At 39.1% G+C, this 20,021-nt stretch overlaps 1 protein-coding gene across 2 annotated transcripts in view; it reads left to right on the top strand.

Annotated features, from left to right (window-relative positions):
* The window catches only part of LOC126416152 (kelch domain-containing protein 3), a 110,699-nt gene that overhangs the window by 75,576 nt on the left and 15,102 nt on the right, over positions 1–20,021 (top strand). For both annotated transcript variants that reach the window (XM_050083701.1, XM_050083702.1), the window contains exons 7-8: positions 14,047–14,259; positions 15,716–15,794. In XM_050083701.1, the coding sequence (XP_049939658.1) occupies positions 14,047–14,259; positions 15,716–15,794 (292 nt within the window). The remainder of the gene's footprint in view (positions 1–14,046; positions 14,260–15,715; positions 15,795–20,021) is intronic.

The raw sequence follows: 20,021 nt of genomic DNA, 5'->3' as shown, positions 1-20,021 counted from the left end.
TGTATACCCAACAGTATTTACTGTAATTGGATAGATAAAATAAATCTACTCACCTAGTGGTGGTAGAACACACACATAAAAAAAGGTTTTACTTAAACTATCTTTCAGAGCCAGTGGCTCCTCCTCCTGGCAGAATGACTGAAGGGGAAGGAAGAGGGGTAAATGGAAAGGACTGGAGAGGTTTAGGAAAAGGTGCAGGGTACGAAAAAGTCACCTAGAACCCTGGGTCAGGGGAGAATTAGCTGATAGGATGAGAAAGAAAGACTGACTATTGGGGACTGCACTGTACAAGATTTGAAAACCTCAGAGTTTGAGGGTGGAAGACAGGGTAGTATGCAAGACAGAGCTTACTGCTAGAACTTTGTGTATGAGTTAATAAGAATGAAAAATACGGGGTCAGAAAAATTGAAGGTCAGAAAACAAAACATGTAGAAAACTAAAATGGAGTGAAGGAAGAAGTAGTTACTGTGAAGAAATGCTGAAGCAGATGAAATTAATCTAAATTAAGGCCAGGTGGGTGTGAGAATCAAGGACATGTTGTAGCACTAGTTTCCAGTTGTGGAGTTCTGAGAAACTGGTGTGTGGGAAGAAAATTCAAAAGGCATGTGTGGTGAAGCAGGCACTGAGGTCATGACTGTCACATTGAAGAGCATGCTGTGCAACAGGATATTGTGTGTTGCCAGTGTACGCCCTCTGCTTATGCCCATTTATCCTAACTGATAACTTGGTGGTAGTCATGACGATGCAGAAGGCTGATGAACAGTGCTTCCATAAAAGCCGGGATATGATTTGTTGATAGTGTATGTTTTGCCAGTTACAGGGCTGGTGTAGGTTGTGGTATGAGGGTGCATAGGGCAAGTCTTGCAGCAGAGACAGTCAGGGGTTGGAGCCATAGGGTAGGGAGATGGGTGCAGATGGAGCATAGGGTCTGACAAAGATATTGCAGATATTGTGAGGGCAACAAGAAGCTATTCTAGGTGTGGTGGACAAAATTTCAGACAAATGGGTCTCATTTCAGAGTGAGATTTTAGGAAGTCATGGCCTTGTCAAGTAGCTGATAAATACATTCAAGACCAGGATAATACTGAATGACAAGTGGTGCACTTCAAAGTAGTTTTTTGGAGGGATCAGCAGGACCAGGATTGGATGTGATGGCCCAGGAAGTGTACTTTTGAGCTAGGGTAATGTATAATTATGTCCAGTAAAGGCTGTGGTGAGAATGGTGGTGTATTGCTGTAAAGAGTCTGCAGCTGAACAAAGATGTTTGTCTTGAATACCAAGGCTGTATGGGAGGAAACATTTGATGTGGAAAGAATGGCAACTGTCGAAATGTAAGTACTGCTGTTTGTTAGTAGGTTTAATGAGATGAGATCAACATAAAGGAAAGCAGTATGGGATGAATAGGATCATCTGAAATTTTATTGGGGAAAGGTATTGATAGATAACAGGAGTTTTAACAGGCCAGCCTCACCACGAGTCCATATGGCAAAGATGCTATCAATATATCCAAACCAAACTAGGGGCTGAATGCTTATGGATCCCAGGAAAGCCCCCTCTAAGCAACCCGTGAAAAGGTTGACATAGGAAGGAGCCATCCTGGTTCCTGTGGTCGTACCCTTTGCCTATTTGTATGTCTGCACCTCAAAGGTGAAGTAGTTGTTGGTAAGTACTTAGAGTAGCTACTCCTTTCTCCACTTCATTTTAGTTTTCTACATCTTTCATTTTCCAACGACGTGTCTACAGTTTACTGTCCCCCTCCTACCTCTGTTGAGTACAGTGCTTAGCTTTTCACTCCTCCTAACTCGCGGTAATTTCTGTCTTGTATGTTACCCTATTTTCCACCTTTAAGCTCTCAGGTTATCAAATGTTGCCCAATGCAGTCCCCAAAAATCAGTCTTTCCTTCTCATCCTGTCCAGTAAGTCGCCCCTGACCTGGGCTTCTGGGTCACTTTTTGGAATTCTATCTCTCTTTCCTAAACCTCTGCAGTTCTTGTCGTTCATACCTCTTCCGTCCCCTTCAACCCTTCTGCCATAAGAAGGAGCCACTGACTTCAAAAGCTTGCATAAGTAAAACCTTTTTTTATATATGTGTGTTCTCCTGCCACTGCTGGGTGAGTATATTTTTTTATTTATCCAATTAAATTATATTGTCAACAATAATTACCATGTACTAAGAGATAAAATACTTCTACTAAGCTGCAATTGAATAATAGTTAATATAATCACCAGGACTTTTTGTAATTTTGAATGTTGTATTACCTTAATTCACATGGTTTGTTTGTTTTTTGTTTTTTTTTCTTTCTTGTATTGGTGAAAATGCGAGAAAAGTATGTGTACAGTGTTAGCTGGCACCAGACTAAAAAATGTTACATGTGTTTTGGCAATAGCAGCAATTATTTTGTTTGTAGAAAAATGGATTGGAGAATTTGTAATAATTTTTGCAACTGCAGCAAAATTTTATAAATGTTGAATATTGCTTTTGGTGAGTCTGCTACGAGTAAAACAAGGGTTTACAAGTGGTAAACGTCATGACAGTGATGAAGACAATGAACACGCTGGATTTCCGGCCATACCATCAACAGATGCAGTCTTGGAAAATTGAAAGAAATGATTATGAACAGTTGCTGAGTCACAGTCAAAGAAACTGAAGATGATAATGGTATATCAGTTGGCCCATGATACAATTTTTCTACTTAGATGTTTGAGTATGAAATGTATTACAGTAAAATGTTTCACGATATTGTTAAATTTTCAATAAAATTATCAGTGAATGCAAAATGCTCAGGAGTTCAGAAGTAGTCAACAATGAGGAAGTACTGAAACATGTCACAACAGATGGTGACACATATATTTACAGGTGTGATCTTGGAGCTGAGACTTAGTCATCTCTTTGGAAGTATTCTGAATTGCCAAGTTTGAAAAAAGCTCTACAAGTGGGTCAAATGTGAAGGTTTTGCTCATGGTGTTAGTTTTTAATGGCATTGTGTACCATGAGTTTTTGCCAGAAAGTTGAATGAACAGTAAGGTTCACTACTTAAAAGTTCAACTCTGTTTATTTGAAGCAATCCAGAAATAAATCCGTATTTGTGGTGAAACAGTTCATGGATATTGCACCATGATAAATACCTGCTCACACTTTGTTGCTCTTCCGTGTATCTGTTTACAGATACAATGTAATAATGACACCTCAGTCTCCACATTTGCCAGACCTGGGCCCATGTGACCTTTTTCTGTTCCCAAAAAGAAAGGAAAGCTCTAAAGGCCCATCATTCTACAAATATAGATAAAGTTAAAGAAGCATCACTGAGAGAACAAAAAGCTGTTCCAAAGATAAGAATTCCAGTAATGTTACTAAAGCTGAAGAATGTGCTGGCATAAAGGTATGATTTCTAATGGGGAGTACATTGGAGGGGATGAAAATTGATTAAGACAAATAAAATTCTTTCCAAACACACAAAATTCCCATTACTATTTTAGGACTCAACATATATGTTTTCTGTCCCAAAACATAGCAAATGATTTTAAAAATTATATTTGTTGATCACACAAATGTCTTTGTGAAAGACATACAATGAATGTAATGTTAAAAATGTAGCAAATAGGGTAGCTGACAACATTGGCTTGTTGTTCAGTCATCAGGTTGTTACTTGACTGCAAAGAGATACAGTGCATACAATTTCTGAAGTAGAATTCTTCACAGGATGCTCAAGTAACAATTAAAGCTGAACATTTTAAATCCTGAATATATTTAATCCTGATGTCTGAAGGAAAATGGGAAGTTTCATTGGGAGTCTTGCTTTTATGATCTTCTATTGAAAATAGCTGTTGTTGTCTTTACCACAAGATTAATTTCCTCCCTTAATGACACTGTAATGTCAAAGCTTGTTTACTTCGACTATTTTCAGTTTGTCATCTCCTTTGGTAAGCTGTTCCAGTGCTGGCCTGCGTGGGGCATACTCGCCTGTGAGTACCCATCAGCCCACTCATGGACATGCACAAGTGGTAGACATAGGTTACCTGTCTTGTGTCCCTACTAAACTGCAGTTGCACTTCGTGCTGTTGTGTTTGTGAGCCATTGTCTATCCATGCCCATAAGTGCTTGGTTCAATGTATGGTCTCATACGCTGCAGGTAAACTGCTAGTTTTCCAATATATCAGCTGTTCATTCAGTCTTGATCACATCTGCCTGCAGGCTCCAGGCTGCCAGCATGTTGGCACTCGAGCTGGAAGAGCCTCTTCATGGAGTATATTATGGAGCAGCTCTGGACAGTCACAAAAAGTTTTCTTAGTCTAGAAAAATTTAATCATACAATCTGTGGTTTCGGTTCACAAATATCATGCATTCTATTCTTAAAGTGTGTCTCACTTCTGATGCTCCCATTGCAGCATACTAGCTACAACAGTTTTAATCCTGAATGAGACCAAACAATAGAAACATCTCTTGGGCTCAGTAAAAAATTAAAGATGAGAAATTAATTGGTATCAGCATTAATTCATTGGTACCTAACAACCAAAAGGAGAGATCATTACCTTAAAACAAAATATGGCTCATCAGTACAACATAGTTTTGATCATGTACCATTGCTTTGAGCCCTTACAAACCAGGATCAGTCATGAGGCAACTTAAATTAGCAAATTAATAAATGATTGTGAATAATAATGGAAAAAATAGGATGTGATATCAGAGGACAATAATGTGGCTCATAAGCAAAGGATTGGTATTAATCATACATTTATTCAAATCAAATAGGAACCTGTTCTGAGTACTGGGTTCAAACAAGTAGTTGCTGAACACAATACAAATATAAAAGAAAAACAGTGCAACTTTACAGTGCAAGCAGTGTGCTATTTAAGCAATAGTGGTTAGAAACTAAGAAGTAGAGCTGTGAATTAGGTCACCTAAATAGCAGCAAATCATAAAATTCAGCCAGCACATACAACTCTCTGTACATTAACAAATTCACTGCCACAGAAGTGTTCACTCACTGATGGTGTGACTAAGAGTCTATGCCCACTAGTAATCAGACACAGTATTTCTGTCCTGAGCTGATGCACCCATAATAAGTTCTAAATGGTAGCACATCAGAATAATTTAAAGTTCCAAGTAACAATTACGCCCACACAGCTGTCTGCCTGTACAGTGTTATCAAAAGCCATACTTACAAACCAAACAATGAAGATGAGACTCTTAACTTCACCCTGCCTGCCTATTTAAATGTTAGTCAGGTAATCTACTGCCTTAACCCAAGATAGCAACTTTCAACTTTGAAAGTCACATACATTTTAACTCTAGCCATTTCCCATGGCTTCAATTTCGTATGGGTTTGACATGTGTATTGTACATATCTCCTGCTTCACCATCTCTCTGTCCATCTCCTCCTCTCCCTCTCTCTGCCCACATCTTCTGGATAGATGGAAGGTGCAGATGGGAAAAAGAGGTAGAGAAGAAAGGAGGAAATGAACAGGGATAGTGGGAGGAGGAGATGGACAGAGAGGATTACAGTAGTGGTGTACAAATTCCAGCTTTCATTGCCAATGAACAGCAGTCAACATGAGGGCATGAGCAAAGCACCTGTTGTGGAGGCCCATACCCAACATTGTTTGCTGAATGGTTATTGAGGAGACACTGTTGGTAGCCCCTTGGTTCATCTTGACAGTCAGTTTCTCAACAGTTGCAAACTTCTCCACAGCCATTATTCACCCATCATCTGTCACCCGTGGCACACCAGCATATCAGTGCCTATTTTGGATAGTGCCATTTTGCCATGCATGGTCAACTTTAACTGTGGTGGCAAACAGTTTACAAACCTAGCCATTTTGGAACTGCTCATGTGCTTTTGGGTATCAGATAAATCACACTGTTTCCACATTATAACAATAACTGGACTGTTTTCCGCGTCCCCACAGATGCGCTTTATATGCCCTCCGCTGCTAGTGCTGCCACCTGCCATCTGTGAGTGGTTATTGCATGTTAACATTGAACATGATTAATTTGTAGTTAACCCCATGTTGTTAAAAGTGGATGATTGGGATCGATGACCTAAGCAGTTTGGTCCTGTAAGGTCTTACCACAAATTTACGAAATTTAAAAGTGGAAATTTAAAAGTGAAAGCCAATGGCAGTTCAGTAACGCAGTCAATCATGAACTTCTGTCAGAAACTGTTGCCAAATGGTACCAAGATTTAAAAAGTTCTTCTGGTGCTTATGTACCAGGCTCCACTCCTGATTTCAGCTGTTAACCAATTGAAACCTTTATTCCCTAAAATGAAGCAGGTGACACGATTGATCAATGGCCTTCAGAGGGTTTGTGAATCCATAAGGAATGAATGTGCCACCGCAAATCAATTCATCTCTGCCCTAAAGATCATACTGGAAGCTCTAAGACGCGTTGTTGCGTACAGGGAAATGAATGGCCTGTCCCTCCAGATTTCTCGGTTATTACTTCCTGGGGATCTTGTATAGTGTGTGCCAAAATTAAAAAGTTTGTTCTTTCTTTGGATGCAGCTGACACAGGTGCAATTCTGAAGGCAAAGCAACTTCTGATACTGGAGAAAATGCATAATTTGTGGACAGAACTATTTTGTGTCCATAGTTACAAGTACCTGACTGCACCTATTAAATGATAAGAAGAGCAAGGTCTTGAATAGGAAAAAAACAGTAGGACATTCTTCCTTGTATGAGGGAGCAGCTGGATGGCATTGCCAAAGACAAACTTGAGTCTAGTCCTCAAAATAATGTGGCTTTTGAGGAATTTGCCACATATGTATAGTTTCTATGCGTAGTGAGTACAAAATTTTCCCCGCTGGTTTCTGTGGATTTTGAATACGCTTCAGCAACTACAAAGATGTTCTATCTCCTAATAGAAACATACTTTTTTTAAAAAACGTAGATAGGCTTAATGACCCATGCAACGGCTTTGTTTTTTCCTTCTTCTAATGAATGATGATTTGATGTATTTGTTTGCAATTTAATAAACTAGAATGAACAAAAGAGAACTTGTTGAAATAGTTGATTAAATCAGCATCTTCTTACCCCATTTTTATTTTATTTTAGCGCCTGTTCCTTTTTTTCATCTGAAAATTGTACCTAAAAATCCTGTCCTTTGCAACACCGAATCCATTTATTATTCAGTAAGGTGTTGAAGCCATTACTGGCCCTGTGAAATCCTGCTCTTGTTTACACAATGGTACTTTTCTTTTGGAGACTACTTCTGATTCTCAAGCACAACAACTGCTTGCATCTTCACTCCTCCATGGCTATCCTGCTTGTGTCAATGTCCATCAAACACTGAATTCTTCCTGTGATGTTATTTACAAAAGGCTTCTTGATGGTCTGACAGAGGCAAAAATCCAAAGGTACATCTCTGATCTGGGTGTCATTGCCGTCTATTGAGTGATGAAAAAAGTAGATGTCTCATTAGTGCCCACACGCACTCTCTTTCTCACTTTTGATAGAGTGGTTCTTCCATCAAAGATCATAGCAGGCTATGAAGTTACCACAGTCAGACCGTATATTCCAAACCCGATGTGCTGCTATCAGTGTCATTGTTACAACCACACTCGATAGTTCTGTCGACGCCAGCCAAATATGTAACCAGTGGCAGGGATGATCATGAGGACGATTGTCCACCTCCTTCTCCCTGCTGCATCAACTGCACTGGCGATCACGCCGCTGCCTCCCGCGATAGTCCCGTGTATCCCGATGAGCGGGGTGTACAGGAGATCCGGGTGAAAGAAAAAGTGCCTTACCTAGATGCTCACAAGTTGTTGGCTAGTCAGAAACCCTGTGTTGTACCATATGGCACCTACAGTACTGTTCTTGCTACATCTTGCTCCACGAAGGACATGGCCACACAGACATGCAACCTCAAATTTTGTGTTGTGGTTGTGAAATTTCCCAGCATCATAGTTGTATCCCTGTCATCTCCTCCAACTGTGCAGCAACACGCCACCAAACTTTTGCCTCGTGGGGCGAAGTCACCAGCTACACAACCAGCAGGCTGGAAAGGACACAAGGAATACTCTCATGAAGACTTCCTACGTCCCTCCAGCCACCCAACAACTGAATCTTCCTCTACTACCCAGAAAGGCTTGAAGAAGTCAAACAAAAGCAAATGGTCTTCTACTTCGCCGACTCGAAGATTCTCTACAACATTGTTGCCATGTGATACCCTTGCCCGGCTAACCCCCATGTCACTGGTACGCACCATTAACCGTTTCGCTGGTGTTAAGCTACTGTTATACCTATACCTAAACCTGTCGGTGATGCTGAGGGAATTAGATTAGGAAATGAGACACTTAAAGTAGTAAAGGAGTTTTGCTATTTGGAGACAAAATAACTGATGATGGTCGAAGTAGAGAGGATATAAAATGTAGACTGGCAATGGCAAGGAAAGCGTTTCTGAAGAAGAGAAATTTGTTAACATCGAGTATAGATTTAAGTGTCAGGAAGTCATTTCTGAAAGTATTTGTATGGAGTGTAGCCATGTATGGAAGTGAAACATGGACGATAAATAGTTTGGACAAGAAGAGAATAGAAGCTTTCGAAATGTGGTGCTACAGAAGAATGCTGAAGATTAGATGGGTAGACCACATAACTAATGAGGAAGTATTGAATAGGATTGGGGAGAAGAGAAGTTTGTGGCACAACTTGACCAGAAGAAGGGATCGGTTGGTAGGACATGTTCTGAGGCATCAAGGGATCACCAATTTAGTATTGGAGGGCAGCGTGGAGGGTAAAAATCGTAGAGGGAGACCAAGAGATGAATACACTAAGCAGATTCAGAAGGATGTAGGTTGCAGTAGGTACTGGGAGATGAAGAGGCTTGCACAGGATAGAGTAGCATGGAGAGCTGCATCAAACCAGTCTCAGGACTGGAGACCACAACAACAACAACAACAACAACAACAACAAACCTGGCAAGGACAAACACCTTCTGTCTAGCTACTGCCCAATTTCTCTCATCAGTTGAATTTGCAAGGTGATGGAACATATGATTTATGCCTGGGTGGTATAATGGCTCAAGTCTCGCAATTTACTAACCACTGCACAGTCTGGATTTCGAGCGTGGTGTTCTGCAGTTGACCATCTTGTCACTTAGTCGACCGATGTCATGAATGGTTTTCTGAGGGAAATCCCAGACTGTGGCCCTGTTTTTCGATTTGGAGAAAGCCTATAACACCTGCTGGAGGACTGGTATCCTCCATACTATCTACATGTGGGGCTTCTGTGGCAGCCTGCCCCATTTCCTTGAGGAATTTTTAAATGCTGAGTCTTCAAGGTATGTGTGGGTTCTGCCTTGCCAGACACCTTTATCCAGGAAAATGGTGTGCCTCAGGGTTCCATCCTGAGCATTGTCCTCTGCCATTGCCATTAAGCCTATAATGGCCTGTCTCCCGCCGGGCATCTCTGGCTCCTTTTGTTGATGATTTTGTGTCTGTTGCAGTTTTACACGGACCTGTCTCATTGAGCAGAATCTTCAGCTAAGTCTCGATTGTCTGTACTCATGGAGCATTGATAATGGCTTTCATTTTTGCGCTGACAGAACCGTTTGTATGGAATTATGGCAGCACAGTTGGTTTCTCCCACCATCTTTACATCGTGGGCCTGTTGTTCTTCCATTCTTTGAAACTATGAAATTTCTGGGGCTCATGCTCGATAGGAAACTCTTTTTTCCTCCCACGTGTCATACCTGGAAGCCCCCTATAGGCTGTCCTTCAGTGTCCTACATATCCGCAATTGTACAGCCTAGGGTGTCGATCGAACCACCCTCCTCTGTTTGCACCAGTCCCTTGTTTGATCGAAACTACACTATGGGTGCTTTGTTCATGCATCTGCACGTCTGCCCGTATTACGCCATCTGAATACTATCCACCATTATGGCATTCGTTTGGCCACTGGTGGAGTTTTACACTAGCCCAGTTGAGAATCTTTATACAGAAGCTGCCGAACTACTGCTGTCCTACTGCTGTGACTTTCTCCTCAGCAGGTATGCATGCTGCTCGTTTGTCATGCGTGGCCACCTATCATATGCTTCCTTCTTCGATGACTCCTTTCATCACCAGTATAGGGTGTGTCCCTCTTCTCTGTTACCTCCTGGAGTTCGCTTTCAGTTCTTGCTCCAGCAGCTTAACTTCATGCTACTTGCCAATTTCCCGATGGGTGTGAACCCTTCACCACGTTGACTTCGTGCAGCATCCCGTTTTCACCTTGGCCTTCATTTGCTTCCTAAGGACACTACTCCAGCCTCGCTCTGTCACCTTAAGTTTCACGACCTTCGCATTTAATTTTCCAGTTGTACCTTTGTGTGCACTGATGGCTCTGACTGACCATGGTGTCAGGTGCGCCTTTGTCATTTGCGCCAACATTTTTTGGTATCAGCTTGTAATCTTACCCTCCCACACATCACTTTTAAAATTCTCTGTCTCTGCACAAGTTTTGAAAGCTTCGAGAGGCATAAGATATACAAAAGAGAAATGTTTTACTTATCTTCATTTTCTCTTCTTGTTGTTAGCTGCAATTATTGTGTCTAGGGACACATTCTTGTGGTTGAAATTTTGATTTTGTAGGTTCTTGATGACCAAATAACTTATGAAGGTTTGCCTGTATTACTCCTGAATTTTATTCTTTTCCACATTTTCAATATCACACCGTTATTACAATTTCCACTTAATATTCCAAATCACATTGTTAGTGTCAATCATAAAGAATACATCTGTCTCCATCAGAGGCATACCCACTACTACTTACATTCTGCGGTACTAACGATATTTTAAGGATTTACAAAGCAAAAGAGTTTACAAGCATTCTTGAGAAAAGAAGAATCATCACCAAGATATAACATTATTTTATAAATGAATCCAGAAATAAATTTAATAATTAGCATTAGATTGTGCAATTAATAATATGAATTTTAAGTATGCCAGATATTTTGTAATTTCAAATATTTCTAAAAGAAGAGTAATTTTAACTGTACATACAGTGTGTGACAAATTAATTTCTTTTTATACATTGTAGTCAGAAATATTATCCATGGTACACATAATCATATGAAATTCCTTTAGTTAAACAGTGGAGATAATGTTCACCTACACAAGAATCGATAGTATAAATGATATCTGTTATTTCTATTAAAAAAAAAAAGTGTCAGAAAATGGTGCCTCATTACAAGCTTTTGGAACACGCTCAGTATTTACAGCAGAGCTCTTCGCCCTTTATCAGGCCATGCAGTGCATCTGCCAACACGTGCCTTTCAATTGCATCATCTGCTCCAACTCTCTCAGTGCCCTTCTCAAAGCCTCTGTGTGCTGCATCCTGTACATCCCTGTCACTTGTTCACTCTTGACAGAGTCACTGTGATGTGTATGTGGGTTTCTGGTCACGTCAGTCTGACAGGAAACAAGGCCACTGATGCTGCTGCCAAAGCTGCAGTCCTTGTACCTCAGCCTACTAGTTCTTATATTCCCTCCGATGGTATCTGTGTTGCTGTGTGTCAGCAGGTGGCGTCAGTCTGGTGTCACTGTTGATCCTCCCTTCATGGGAACAAGCTCCTGGCCATTAAGCCTCTCCCAGTGGCTTAGACGACCTTCTCTCAGTCCTAAGAGATCAATTTAACTAGGTTGCGTATTGGGCACTATCTCTTTAGCCATCGCTATTTGTTGAGTGGGACTCCCCCACCTCTTCGTACCCATTGCGCCCAACTTTTGACTGTCTGCCATTTTCTGATGGAATACCACTTTTTCAACCACTTACGTTCCCGTTTGTGTTTGCCGTCTGAGTTGTTGGACGTTTTAGCTTACGATGCTTGGGCTGTTGATCGTGTTTTACTTTCTGTCCATTGTAGCAATATGACGAAGACCATTTAATTTTTAGTTCTAGAACTCTGCTTCTCTATGGCATATTTTACAGACCTTTCTCCACATTCCTGTTTTTAGCTGTCTTGTCTTTAGTTGTTTGGGACTGACATGTAGTCGTTTGTAACTCCTCTCTTTGGTTTCGTGTTCTACAGTTTTGACATGGGTGTGTATGACCAAGTTGTTTTTGTGCCCTAAAACAAAACAAAACAAACAAACATCAACTTCAGTGCATTTGTGCACTCGTGAGAGAACATGTTGTTTTGCTTGTCCAAGTGGCTGTGCACATTCCCTAATAAGGGCAGTAGCCTCCATGATGTGACCGAGCAGTACATCTCGCATATTCATCTTTTTTTTTAGTTTGTCCAGCACCATAAACAAAACACTAATGGCTTAAGGTCTGGCGATCTCAGTGGCCAGTTAATTGTACTACCACGACACAAATATAACCACCTAACAGCATTCATCACAGTACAATATCTCAAACATAAGCTTTGGAAGAAATTAAGAAATGTAACTGATGACATTTTATGTGTATTCTGTTGTTCTGCTCATAATAAAGTTATTGTACAATGATCGCTTGCTTGATACATACAGAAGTTTTAGGTTACAGTAATACTAAATTAAGTGATCATTATGCATATTTTATTTTTAGTTTTAGCAGTGTTGTCCGTATCAAAAGCAAGTAGAAGCCATTGCAAAAACCTAAATGAAACCAAAAATAGGAACAGGAACATATAATCTGAGCAAAAATACAATATTCAAATTCCCTTACTTACAGACAGTTAAATTTTCAATCTCTTGTATGTAAGTGACAGTTAATAAAAAAAGATCAAGCTATTAACTCATAAGGTTCAATCCAGTCAATGCAATTAATTAAGAGTTCATGTTACTTCTGAGTACTTTCTGGCACAGTTGAAAAGAGTTGGTTTTTGCATTTCTGAGTGAGTTGGCAGGCCCATTTCGCACACATTTCAATGAAATCTGTGTTGTTGACTTCAGGTGTTACAAACAGTGGTCTTGTAAGTGGTCATTCTGTGGACTCAAATGAGTCTGTTGATTGGAATCAAAGCTTGTCGCATTCTCACAGCCAGTACTTACAACAATTGAGGAAAACTGTTTACTCCTTCTTAGAAATAGTTAGCACAAAATGGGATCATTCGCAGATACAGAAGCCCAAAAACAATCCATCAGTTAGGATTTCTTTTGGAAAAATGTCTGTCGCACAACTTTCGTCGAAAGACAAAACCAGTCAAATTTACAAATTACTTTCTACTTTCTTCTGTTCATGTAAATATGAAACAGTCTGTGTAAATCAGCTGTATGTACTATGCTAAAAAATGTATCTACAATGTAAAACACATCGACTTGACAATAAATCTTGAATACAGACTTTCTTTTTCTTGAGGACAATATTAATGCCATCACATGGCCACTATTTTTCTTATCTACAGGCGTAATTTATAATACTTGCATAATCAAAACTCAATTTGTCTCTTATTATGAATATAGAATTGTAAGTTGTTAAATATAAACAAGTAATATACTCAATGTAGAATCAGTGTTGGTGTTCATTTGTCCACAGGTCAAGAAAGTGATTCTAGGTGCACACTGATTGCCTATCATTAGCATAATATCAGATCGGTAGTTACAAATTATAGCTCTTGTACCATACAATGACGAAGCTAAAAAAGATTGTTGTTGTTTGCTCAGATGACAGAAAATCCAATTTGGTGCAGTTGTACCATGTAAATATTCTACTTTTTGTTTTGTTGATTGGTGAATGGTATATTTCATGAAAAGAACATTGTAGTAAACTAACACAGTATCAGATGTTAATGAGTACATTCCCTGTTCCAAAACATAGTCAAATGGGTAGTACTGAATTTTATTTCTTCATGTTTTCACTAAATCACTTTCAGTGAATGCCTTTATACTCCTTTTGTCAAGGTAACTACTAATTTTCTCTCCCCCCTTTCTCCAACTAAGCTAATACTTCATCTGTAATGTTTCATTGACATCAAGGACAATAAACACTGAATCAACCCTCTTTTCCAAAATTATGATGATGATAATATTGATTCTTTGATTCTCAAATAGTCTTTAGTATACACTTGAACTACATTGTTTAGGAAGGACAGTATTACATAATAGCGAAATACGATAGAGTATCACTCCTGCATTTCTCTTTTAGTGACCAACACTTGGACACTTATGCAGACACTTGGGAAACCTCCAAGCAGGAGGAGGAGGCAGTCATGTCTTGTTGTTGGAGACAGAGTTTTCTTATTTGGTGGTACAAGTCCATACCAGGGACAGATGTCATACCAAGTAATTGAAGATCTGTACAATGAAGGCATTGACTCAAAACTTATGGATCATAATGATATGCATATACTGGACTTTGGTATGTAACATGTATACCTGTAAGTTGCATGTTTGTTTTGAAATTTAACAGTGTTGGATTTTTCATATTTCTATTTTTGAAAGAAGAGTACAGTGAATATCAAGAATTCTATCTTCTTAAAGTTGGTTGATGTGTGACTAGTCCATTAACACGTCTTGTAATTTTAAAGAAGAGTTCTTATTTTTTATTTCAGAGTGTTATTTAATTTTGCTACTTTTCGTTGTCAGTGTGATAATCATTCCAGCTATAAACATGTTTGATTATTTTGTAGGAAAAGGGCAGACAAAATAAGAAGCAGTTTAATGTGTTTGGAAACTTTCAGACAATAAGTACCCTTTTGTACCTACAAAGAAACAGTTTTGTCTCCTTTTCCTAGTGTAAAGAAACAATGTTAAGGTGGGGGGGGGGGGGGGGGACAGGCTGTTGGCAAGAAAAATATCAGTGTAGTATTGTTGATCTTAGTGTGAAACTGTTAGTAAGTGCTGAGATTTTTGTCACATGGGCTAGAACATGATATACTGACTAGCATGTTATTACCTGGATTATTTGTTGTATTTAGTTTATATCTATAAAATAATAATTGCACCAAGATGGAGAATAGTCACATGTGCTTGGTAACAGTACTGCCATGCATTCTGGCATTGCTTGATTTCATGATGATAAAATAAGATGATCTGTTTTGGACTGTATGTTGTATTAGCTCTTCAATTAACACTTCTGTAAACTTCTTATGAAATGTTGTTTTCCTAAAGTTGAGAGATACTGAGGTCCCATAATGCATCACCAGATGTTTGTACCACCTTCTGATATTTATTCGGTTACTCATACAAATATGAGCAAAATGTTTTGTCAGGTGTACCTGCAAACTAGTCAGATCCTGTTTCCTACAAGATATTTATCAGTTCAAGATTTATTACTAGGAACACAATAAAAGTAGAAATTCGTGAAGGACTATTAAATAATTTTCTAAGTACAAAAGTTGACATAGAGCTTATTCCTTCACAAATTTTCATTTTCAGTTTCCTTTCTGATTAGAATGGTCCTTCCCTGTTTAAAAATATTGCAATTTATAGATTACTTTTAGTCCAGCGCTTCTTTCTTTCTTATGTTGCATGACAGTGACCGTATAAAATGTTTCATTTTGTTTGTACTAGGCAAAATGAAATTTAATGCAGCTACATATTCCTGTGCCAACTTTGTGTCTTTTTGACATCCTTATTAGGCTATGTTATAATTTAATCTCCACCACATTTTCTTCATAAAACTGAACATAAATTGTCAGTGTATTTTAATAGTTAAACAAAGAAGTACGTAGATTTAATTTGAAAATTGAGCTGCTTTCTTGAGCTGCTTTCAGTGAAACTTACTAAATATTAAAATGTTTGATAAGCTACTGATTAGAATGGTTACAGTTTATGATAATTAATTTTGTGTTTCTTGTTTTTGCAACTTTCAGCACCCTCACTACGAACACTCTGTGCTATGATTGTTATTAATAATCAGTTGGACTACAGCAGCTTGCCAGAGGAGTTAAGGTACCCGTATCTGCACTTCCCTCCATTTTCTTTTTTAGTGTTCCAAGTCATTAAGGCTATAATATTCATTAGATTGAACATAACGAATAGAAAAGGAGTATGTTGTGACATAAAAAACTGGTAAAGTAAGTGTGCTAAATCTTTGAATGGTTTTAACACACTCTTATAGTTTTACTTTACATTTTGTTGTTGGGAAGTCCAACAGCTAATTGTTTTAGTTGATAATAACATTTGGAAAAAATAAGAGTAAAGGTTGTGCTTTCCTTGTGGCTGTTCAAAGTGGTTTTTTCCATATGTTTCCAAAATTTTAAATCCAAACTAATTCTCTACAATAGCTAACAATTATTGTTGATTATTTAGACTCATTGTTAGTTCCAAAGAGCAGGTCCTCAGTGATGTAGAACTCATCAGAAAAACAAATACATGTGATACATATGTAGTGGGGACTGACATGTCAGTGTTCCGGTCACAAATTACAAGAGTGACATTCATGAAGCATGTTGTCAAATTGAGAAAAACTATATATTTTTTTCAACAATGGGATTTTTTGTATGGAATAGTGCGTAAAATAAGGGAAAAACAATCACTCGCCTATAGTTGACTGCTAAGCGGAGCATAGAAATACATAAGAAGGAACACTATTCACACTATCTTTCGAGCTCTTGCTGTTTTTCTGGTAAATATACACACATTCACACACATAACTACACAGATGTGACCACAGTGAGACTGGTTATTGAAAGCAGTTGTCTGGGCTGAAGGAGCTGGGGAGGGGATACGTAAGGATACAAGAAGGCGGTGGTGGGAAAGAGTCAGGTCTTTCAACGGCTGACTTAGTGACTTCACAACAAGATGAAGGAGTACAAAGGGTAGAGCATAAAGGAGAGATGGAAAAATTGAGAGGGGTGGGTGGGGGGGGGGGGGTGGGGGGCAAAAAATGGAGGAGGTGGAGATAAAGAGGGAGACAGGGAGAAGTGAAAAGGAGAGGAGTGGGAAAGGAGGGTGGAGAGGGGAGGGTAGAGGAGGCTTTCCACGTGGGGGATGATAGTGATGGAAGGCCGCACATGATCTGGACAGGGAAGGAGTGGTGCTAACAGAAGAGAGAAGGAAAAAGGTAAAGTGAGGCAATAGGGAACAGGTTAGCAGAGTTGTAGGCCAGAGGGATTGTGAAAGTGCAGGATAAACTGGAGAGCCAATTCTTGTGTACGTAGTTTAGAGAAACTAGTGCTGGAAGGGAATATCCACATGACCTGCATAATGAAGCAGCTATTGAAGTCATTTGTTATGTGGTTTGCAGCATGTTCGGCGATTGGGTGATCAAGTTATCAGTTTGCCATCATTCGGCCGTGGCCATTCATGAGAGTAGACACTTGGTTACTTGTCAAGCCCACATAGAATGCTGCACAGTAATTGCAGCATAGCTGATCTATTACATGGCTGCTTTCACATGGCCCTGTCTTTTATTGTGTAGGAAACAGCTGTGACTGGAGTGCAGTAGGAGGTTGTGGGTAGGATAGGTCGTGCACCTGGGTTGACCACAAGGGAATGACCAATAGGATGCAGCATTAGAATAGGGATGGCCAGAGATATTCTGTAATAGGACAGGAACTGTGGAGAGGTGATGAAGGAGGAAGTGACCAGTGTCTTGGTTGTAGAAGGGTAGGTTATGAACAATAGTTTGGAGGTACTGTTCAAAAAGAAGCAAAGGTTTGTTCTGTGGGAGGATTGCCATAATGGGATGGTCGGTAGGAAGACCGGGAGGGGGGGGGGGGGGGGTTGTGGAGGAGGTGAAAGATAAGTGCATGTTCCTGGTTTGAGGAGGGAGATGGATTCAGGTGTTGGGATAGACCTAAGCCCTTCAGGAGCTGGTGGAGATCAAGGAATTCAGTTGTACAACCTCAAATGGATTTTGATGAGCTGCAAATAACACAGTTACAGGTAGTAATTTTTATTTATTTTTCACCGATTATCGTTATATTTTAACAAACAACGCCACAGAAGACACACATCACTACTTCATGAGGTTCTACAGAACTTTGTTAGCCAAATCCCAACCCTCAAAGACTGCTTTTGTTACCTACAAAGGCTGGACAAAAGGTGACATTCTGCCAGGTACTGGAAAATACATAAAATAAAGGAAACCAGTTATCAGATAGTGCCGATCAAAGAAACTTACTTACGAATAAACTGAGTCTTTACTGTTGAGGAATTAGCTTACGTGCAACTGACAGGAAAAATGGTTCCAGTCTGTTACTAACACTCGGATGACCAGACTTTGCCTGCCCCGTTGAGTGTCCCGAGGCGTCATTTTGACCCCTACCATTTAAACAAAGTTTTGTGAACTATTATTTCAAAATTTTAAGCATTTATTATATTTTAATGTTTGCAAGTTTATAGCCATTTCAGATGCAGAGTTGTAAATAAAAAGAACAAACACAAATTATATCATTTATTGACATATGAACAAATTTCACTGAACTTGGTAACACACAAACAAGTGTAAGCAAGTGACAGGCTTTTCTTTGTTCTAAATTTATAAAAAATTTAACTATTCATGTGTACAGAAATTTCAGCTACTTCATAGTTAAACAGTTGTATTTAGTTTCCTGTGTACATTTTCCACAGACCATCTTCTTACAAACACTGCATGTGGAAATAGTTTTATTACATTTGCAGAATTTGAGAACTTAACATTTATGGCTCTTCTGTGGCATTTCGTCTTAATTTTCATTCTTTTCATACGTGTCTGTGGTCATACAAGGAAAGCGACTCTTTGCATGCTCAGAGCATAGTTCATCTGCAGGCTGCTGAATAATGTCTTCTTTTGATCTTCTTCCCAGCAACAGCCCTAAATACTACAGATGCATTTATTCATGTTAGGTCAAGGATATTGTCGGAGTAGTGCACTGGCCATCTTCTAGAGGAAGCCTTGACTGAATACTGCCTCGCCATTTTGTCTATGTCAACCCTAAATTTTGTTTTGTTGTAATAACATACAGTTTGTGGAGCTTTTCTCATTTGTATTTATGGTAACACTAGGATGAAGAGAAGATATTACTAGCACATTTTTTGCTTTCTTCCCTTGATAGACTGTCAACAAAATATCATCATGTTCTAAAACTTTTGTGGAATACAGAGGACTCTTCAAGGACTTCAGAGCATTTACTGCATTTACTGTTCCTACAATGGAGGTTGATTTTTCTTTCAATTTTTTTGCTAGTTTGAGTGAAGTGAACTAATTCTCTGTAGCGACATTTCTGCCAATCAAAGAAACATTAGACGCACCACTACATAATCTGAAACCCTTTCGTCTTGGGATTGTGCACTATCCGTAACAAGATGAGGGAAGCCATTGAGTATATACTTACTTTCAACATCTACCACAAACCAGTGCTTTCACCCATACTTGTCAGGCTTTGAAGCCATGAATTGTGTGAATGGGCACCTAGTTTTACTAGGGAAGAACTGCTCATCTATTGTTATGTCACTTACAGGTTTGTAACACATTGTACATTTTTCTGTGAATTTATGAATTTGTTCCAGACAGCAGAAACCAATACAAACTTATCATTCTGTAATCATACAGAGCATGTAGATTTCTCATCAAACCTCAGGAATCTTGTAATCTCACAGAATCTATTACTGCTTATGGTTTCCGCACAAAATGGTAGGCCCCAGGAATCTGACAATAAATGTGAAGGTCTGTACTTCGGCAAGCACTCACACCACAAGCATAAATAATTGCAATAAATACTTCTAGTTTTTCTGTGGTCATTGACCAGCTGTCATTTTCTACTACTCTGTGTGCCTGTGTTACAGAACATTTCAAGATATGTTTGATTACATAATTGTCGATGAACAAGTGCCAAGCACTTGATACAAGTTCATGACTTACATTTCTTTTTGGATGTAGTGTAGGTCCAGGAGATTCTCTCAAAATATTGTGATTAGGAAGATGCCCACCTTATGAATTAGGCAATGCTTCTCTCCAGACTGTTCCATCAGGAGCAACTTCTTTATGTCTTTCATCAGGCTATGAAGAAGCAATCACTTGTTCTACACTCTGAGAAGCAGGATTATCTCCTCTTCTGTTACATGATTCTTCTCTCTCTATGGAGCATGAATAATAGAACAAATGTAAGAAAGCCACCATAAAATCTAGATTAAGTACAGTAACATTGTATGTAGATAAGAATATGATGATCATAAATTAGCAGCAATAATAAT

This window comes from Schistocerca serialis, chromosome 8, assembly GCF_023864345.2.
Source record: "Schistocerca serialis cubense isolate TAMUIC-IGC-003099 chromosome 8, iqSchSeri2.2, whole genome shotgun sequence".
Lineage (NCBI taxonomy): Eukaryota > Metazoa > Arthropoda > Insecta > Orthoptera > Acrididae > Schistocerca > Schistocerca serialis.
This window is presented reverse-complemented; position numbering and strand designations above follow the sequence as displayed.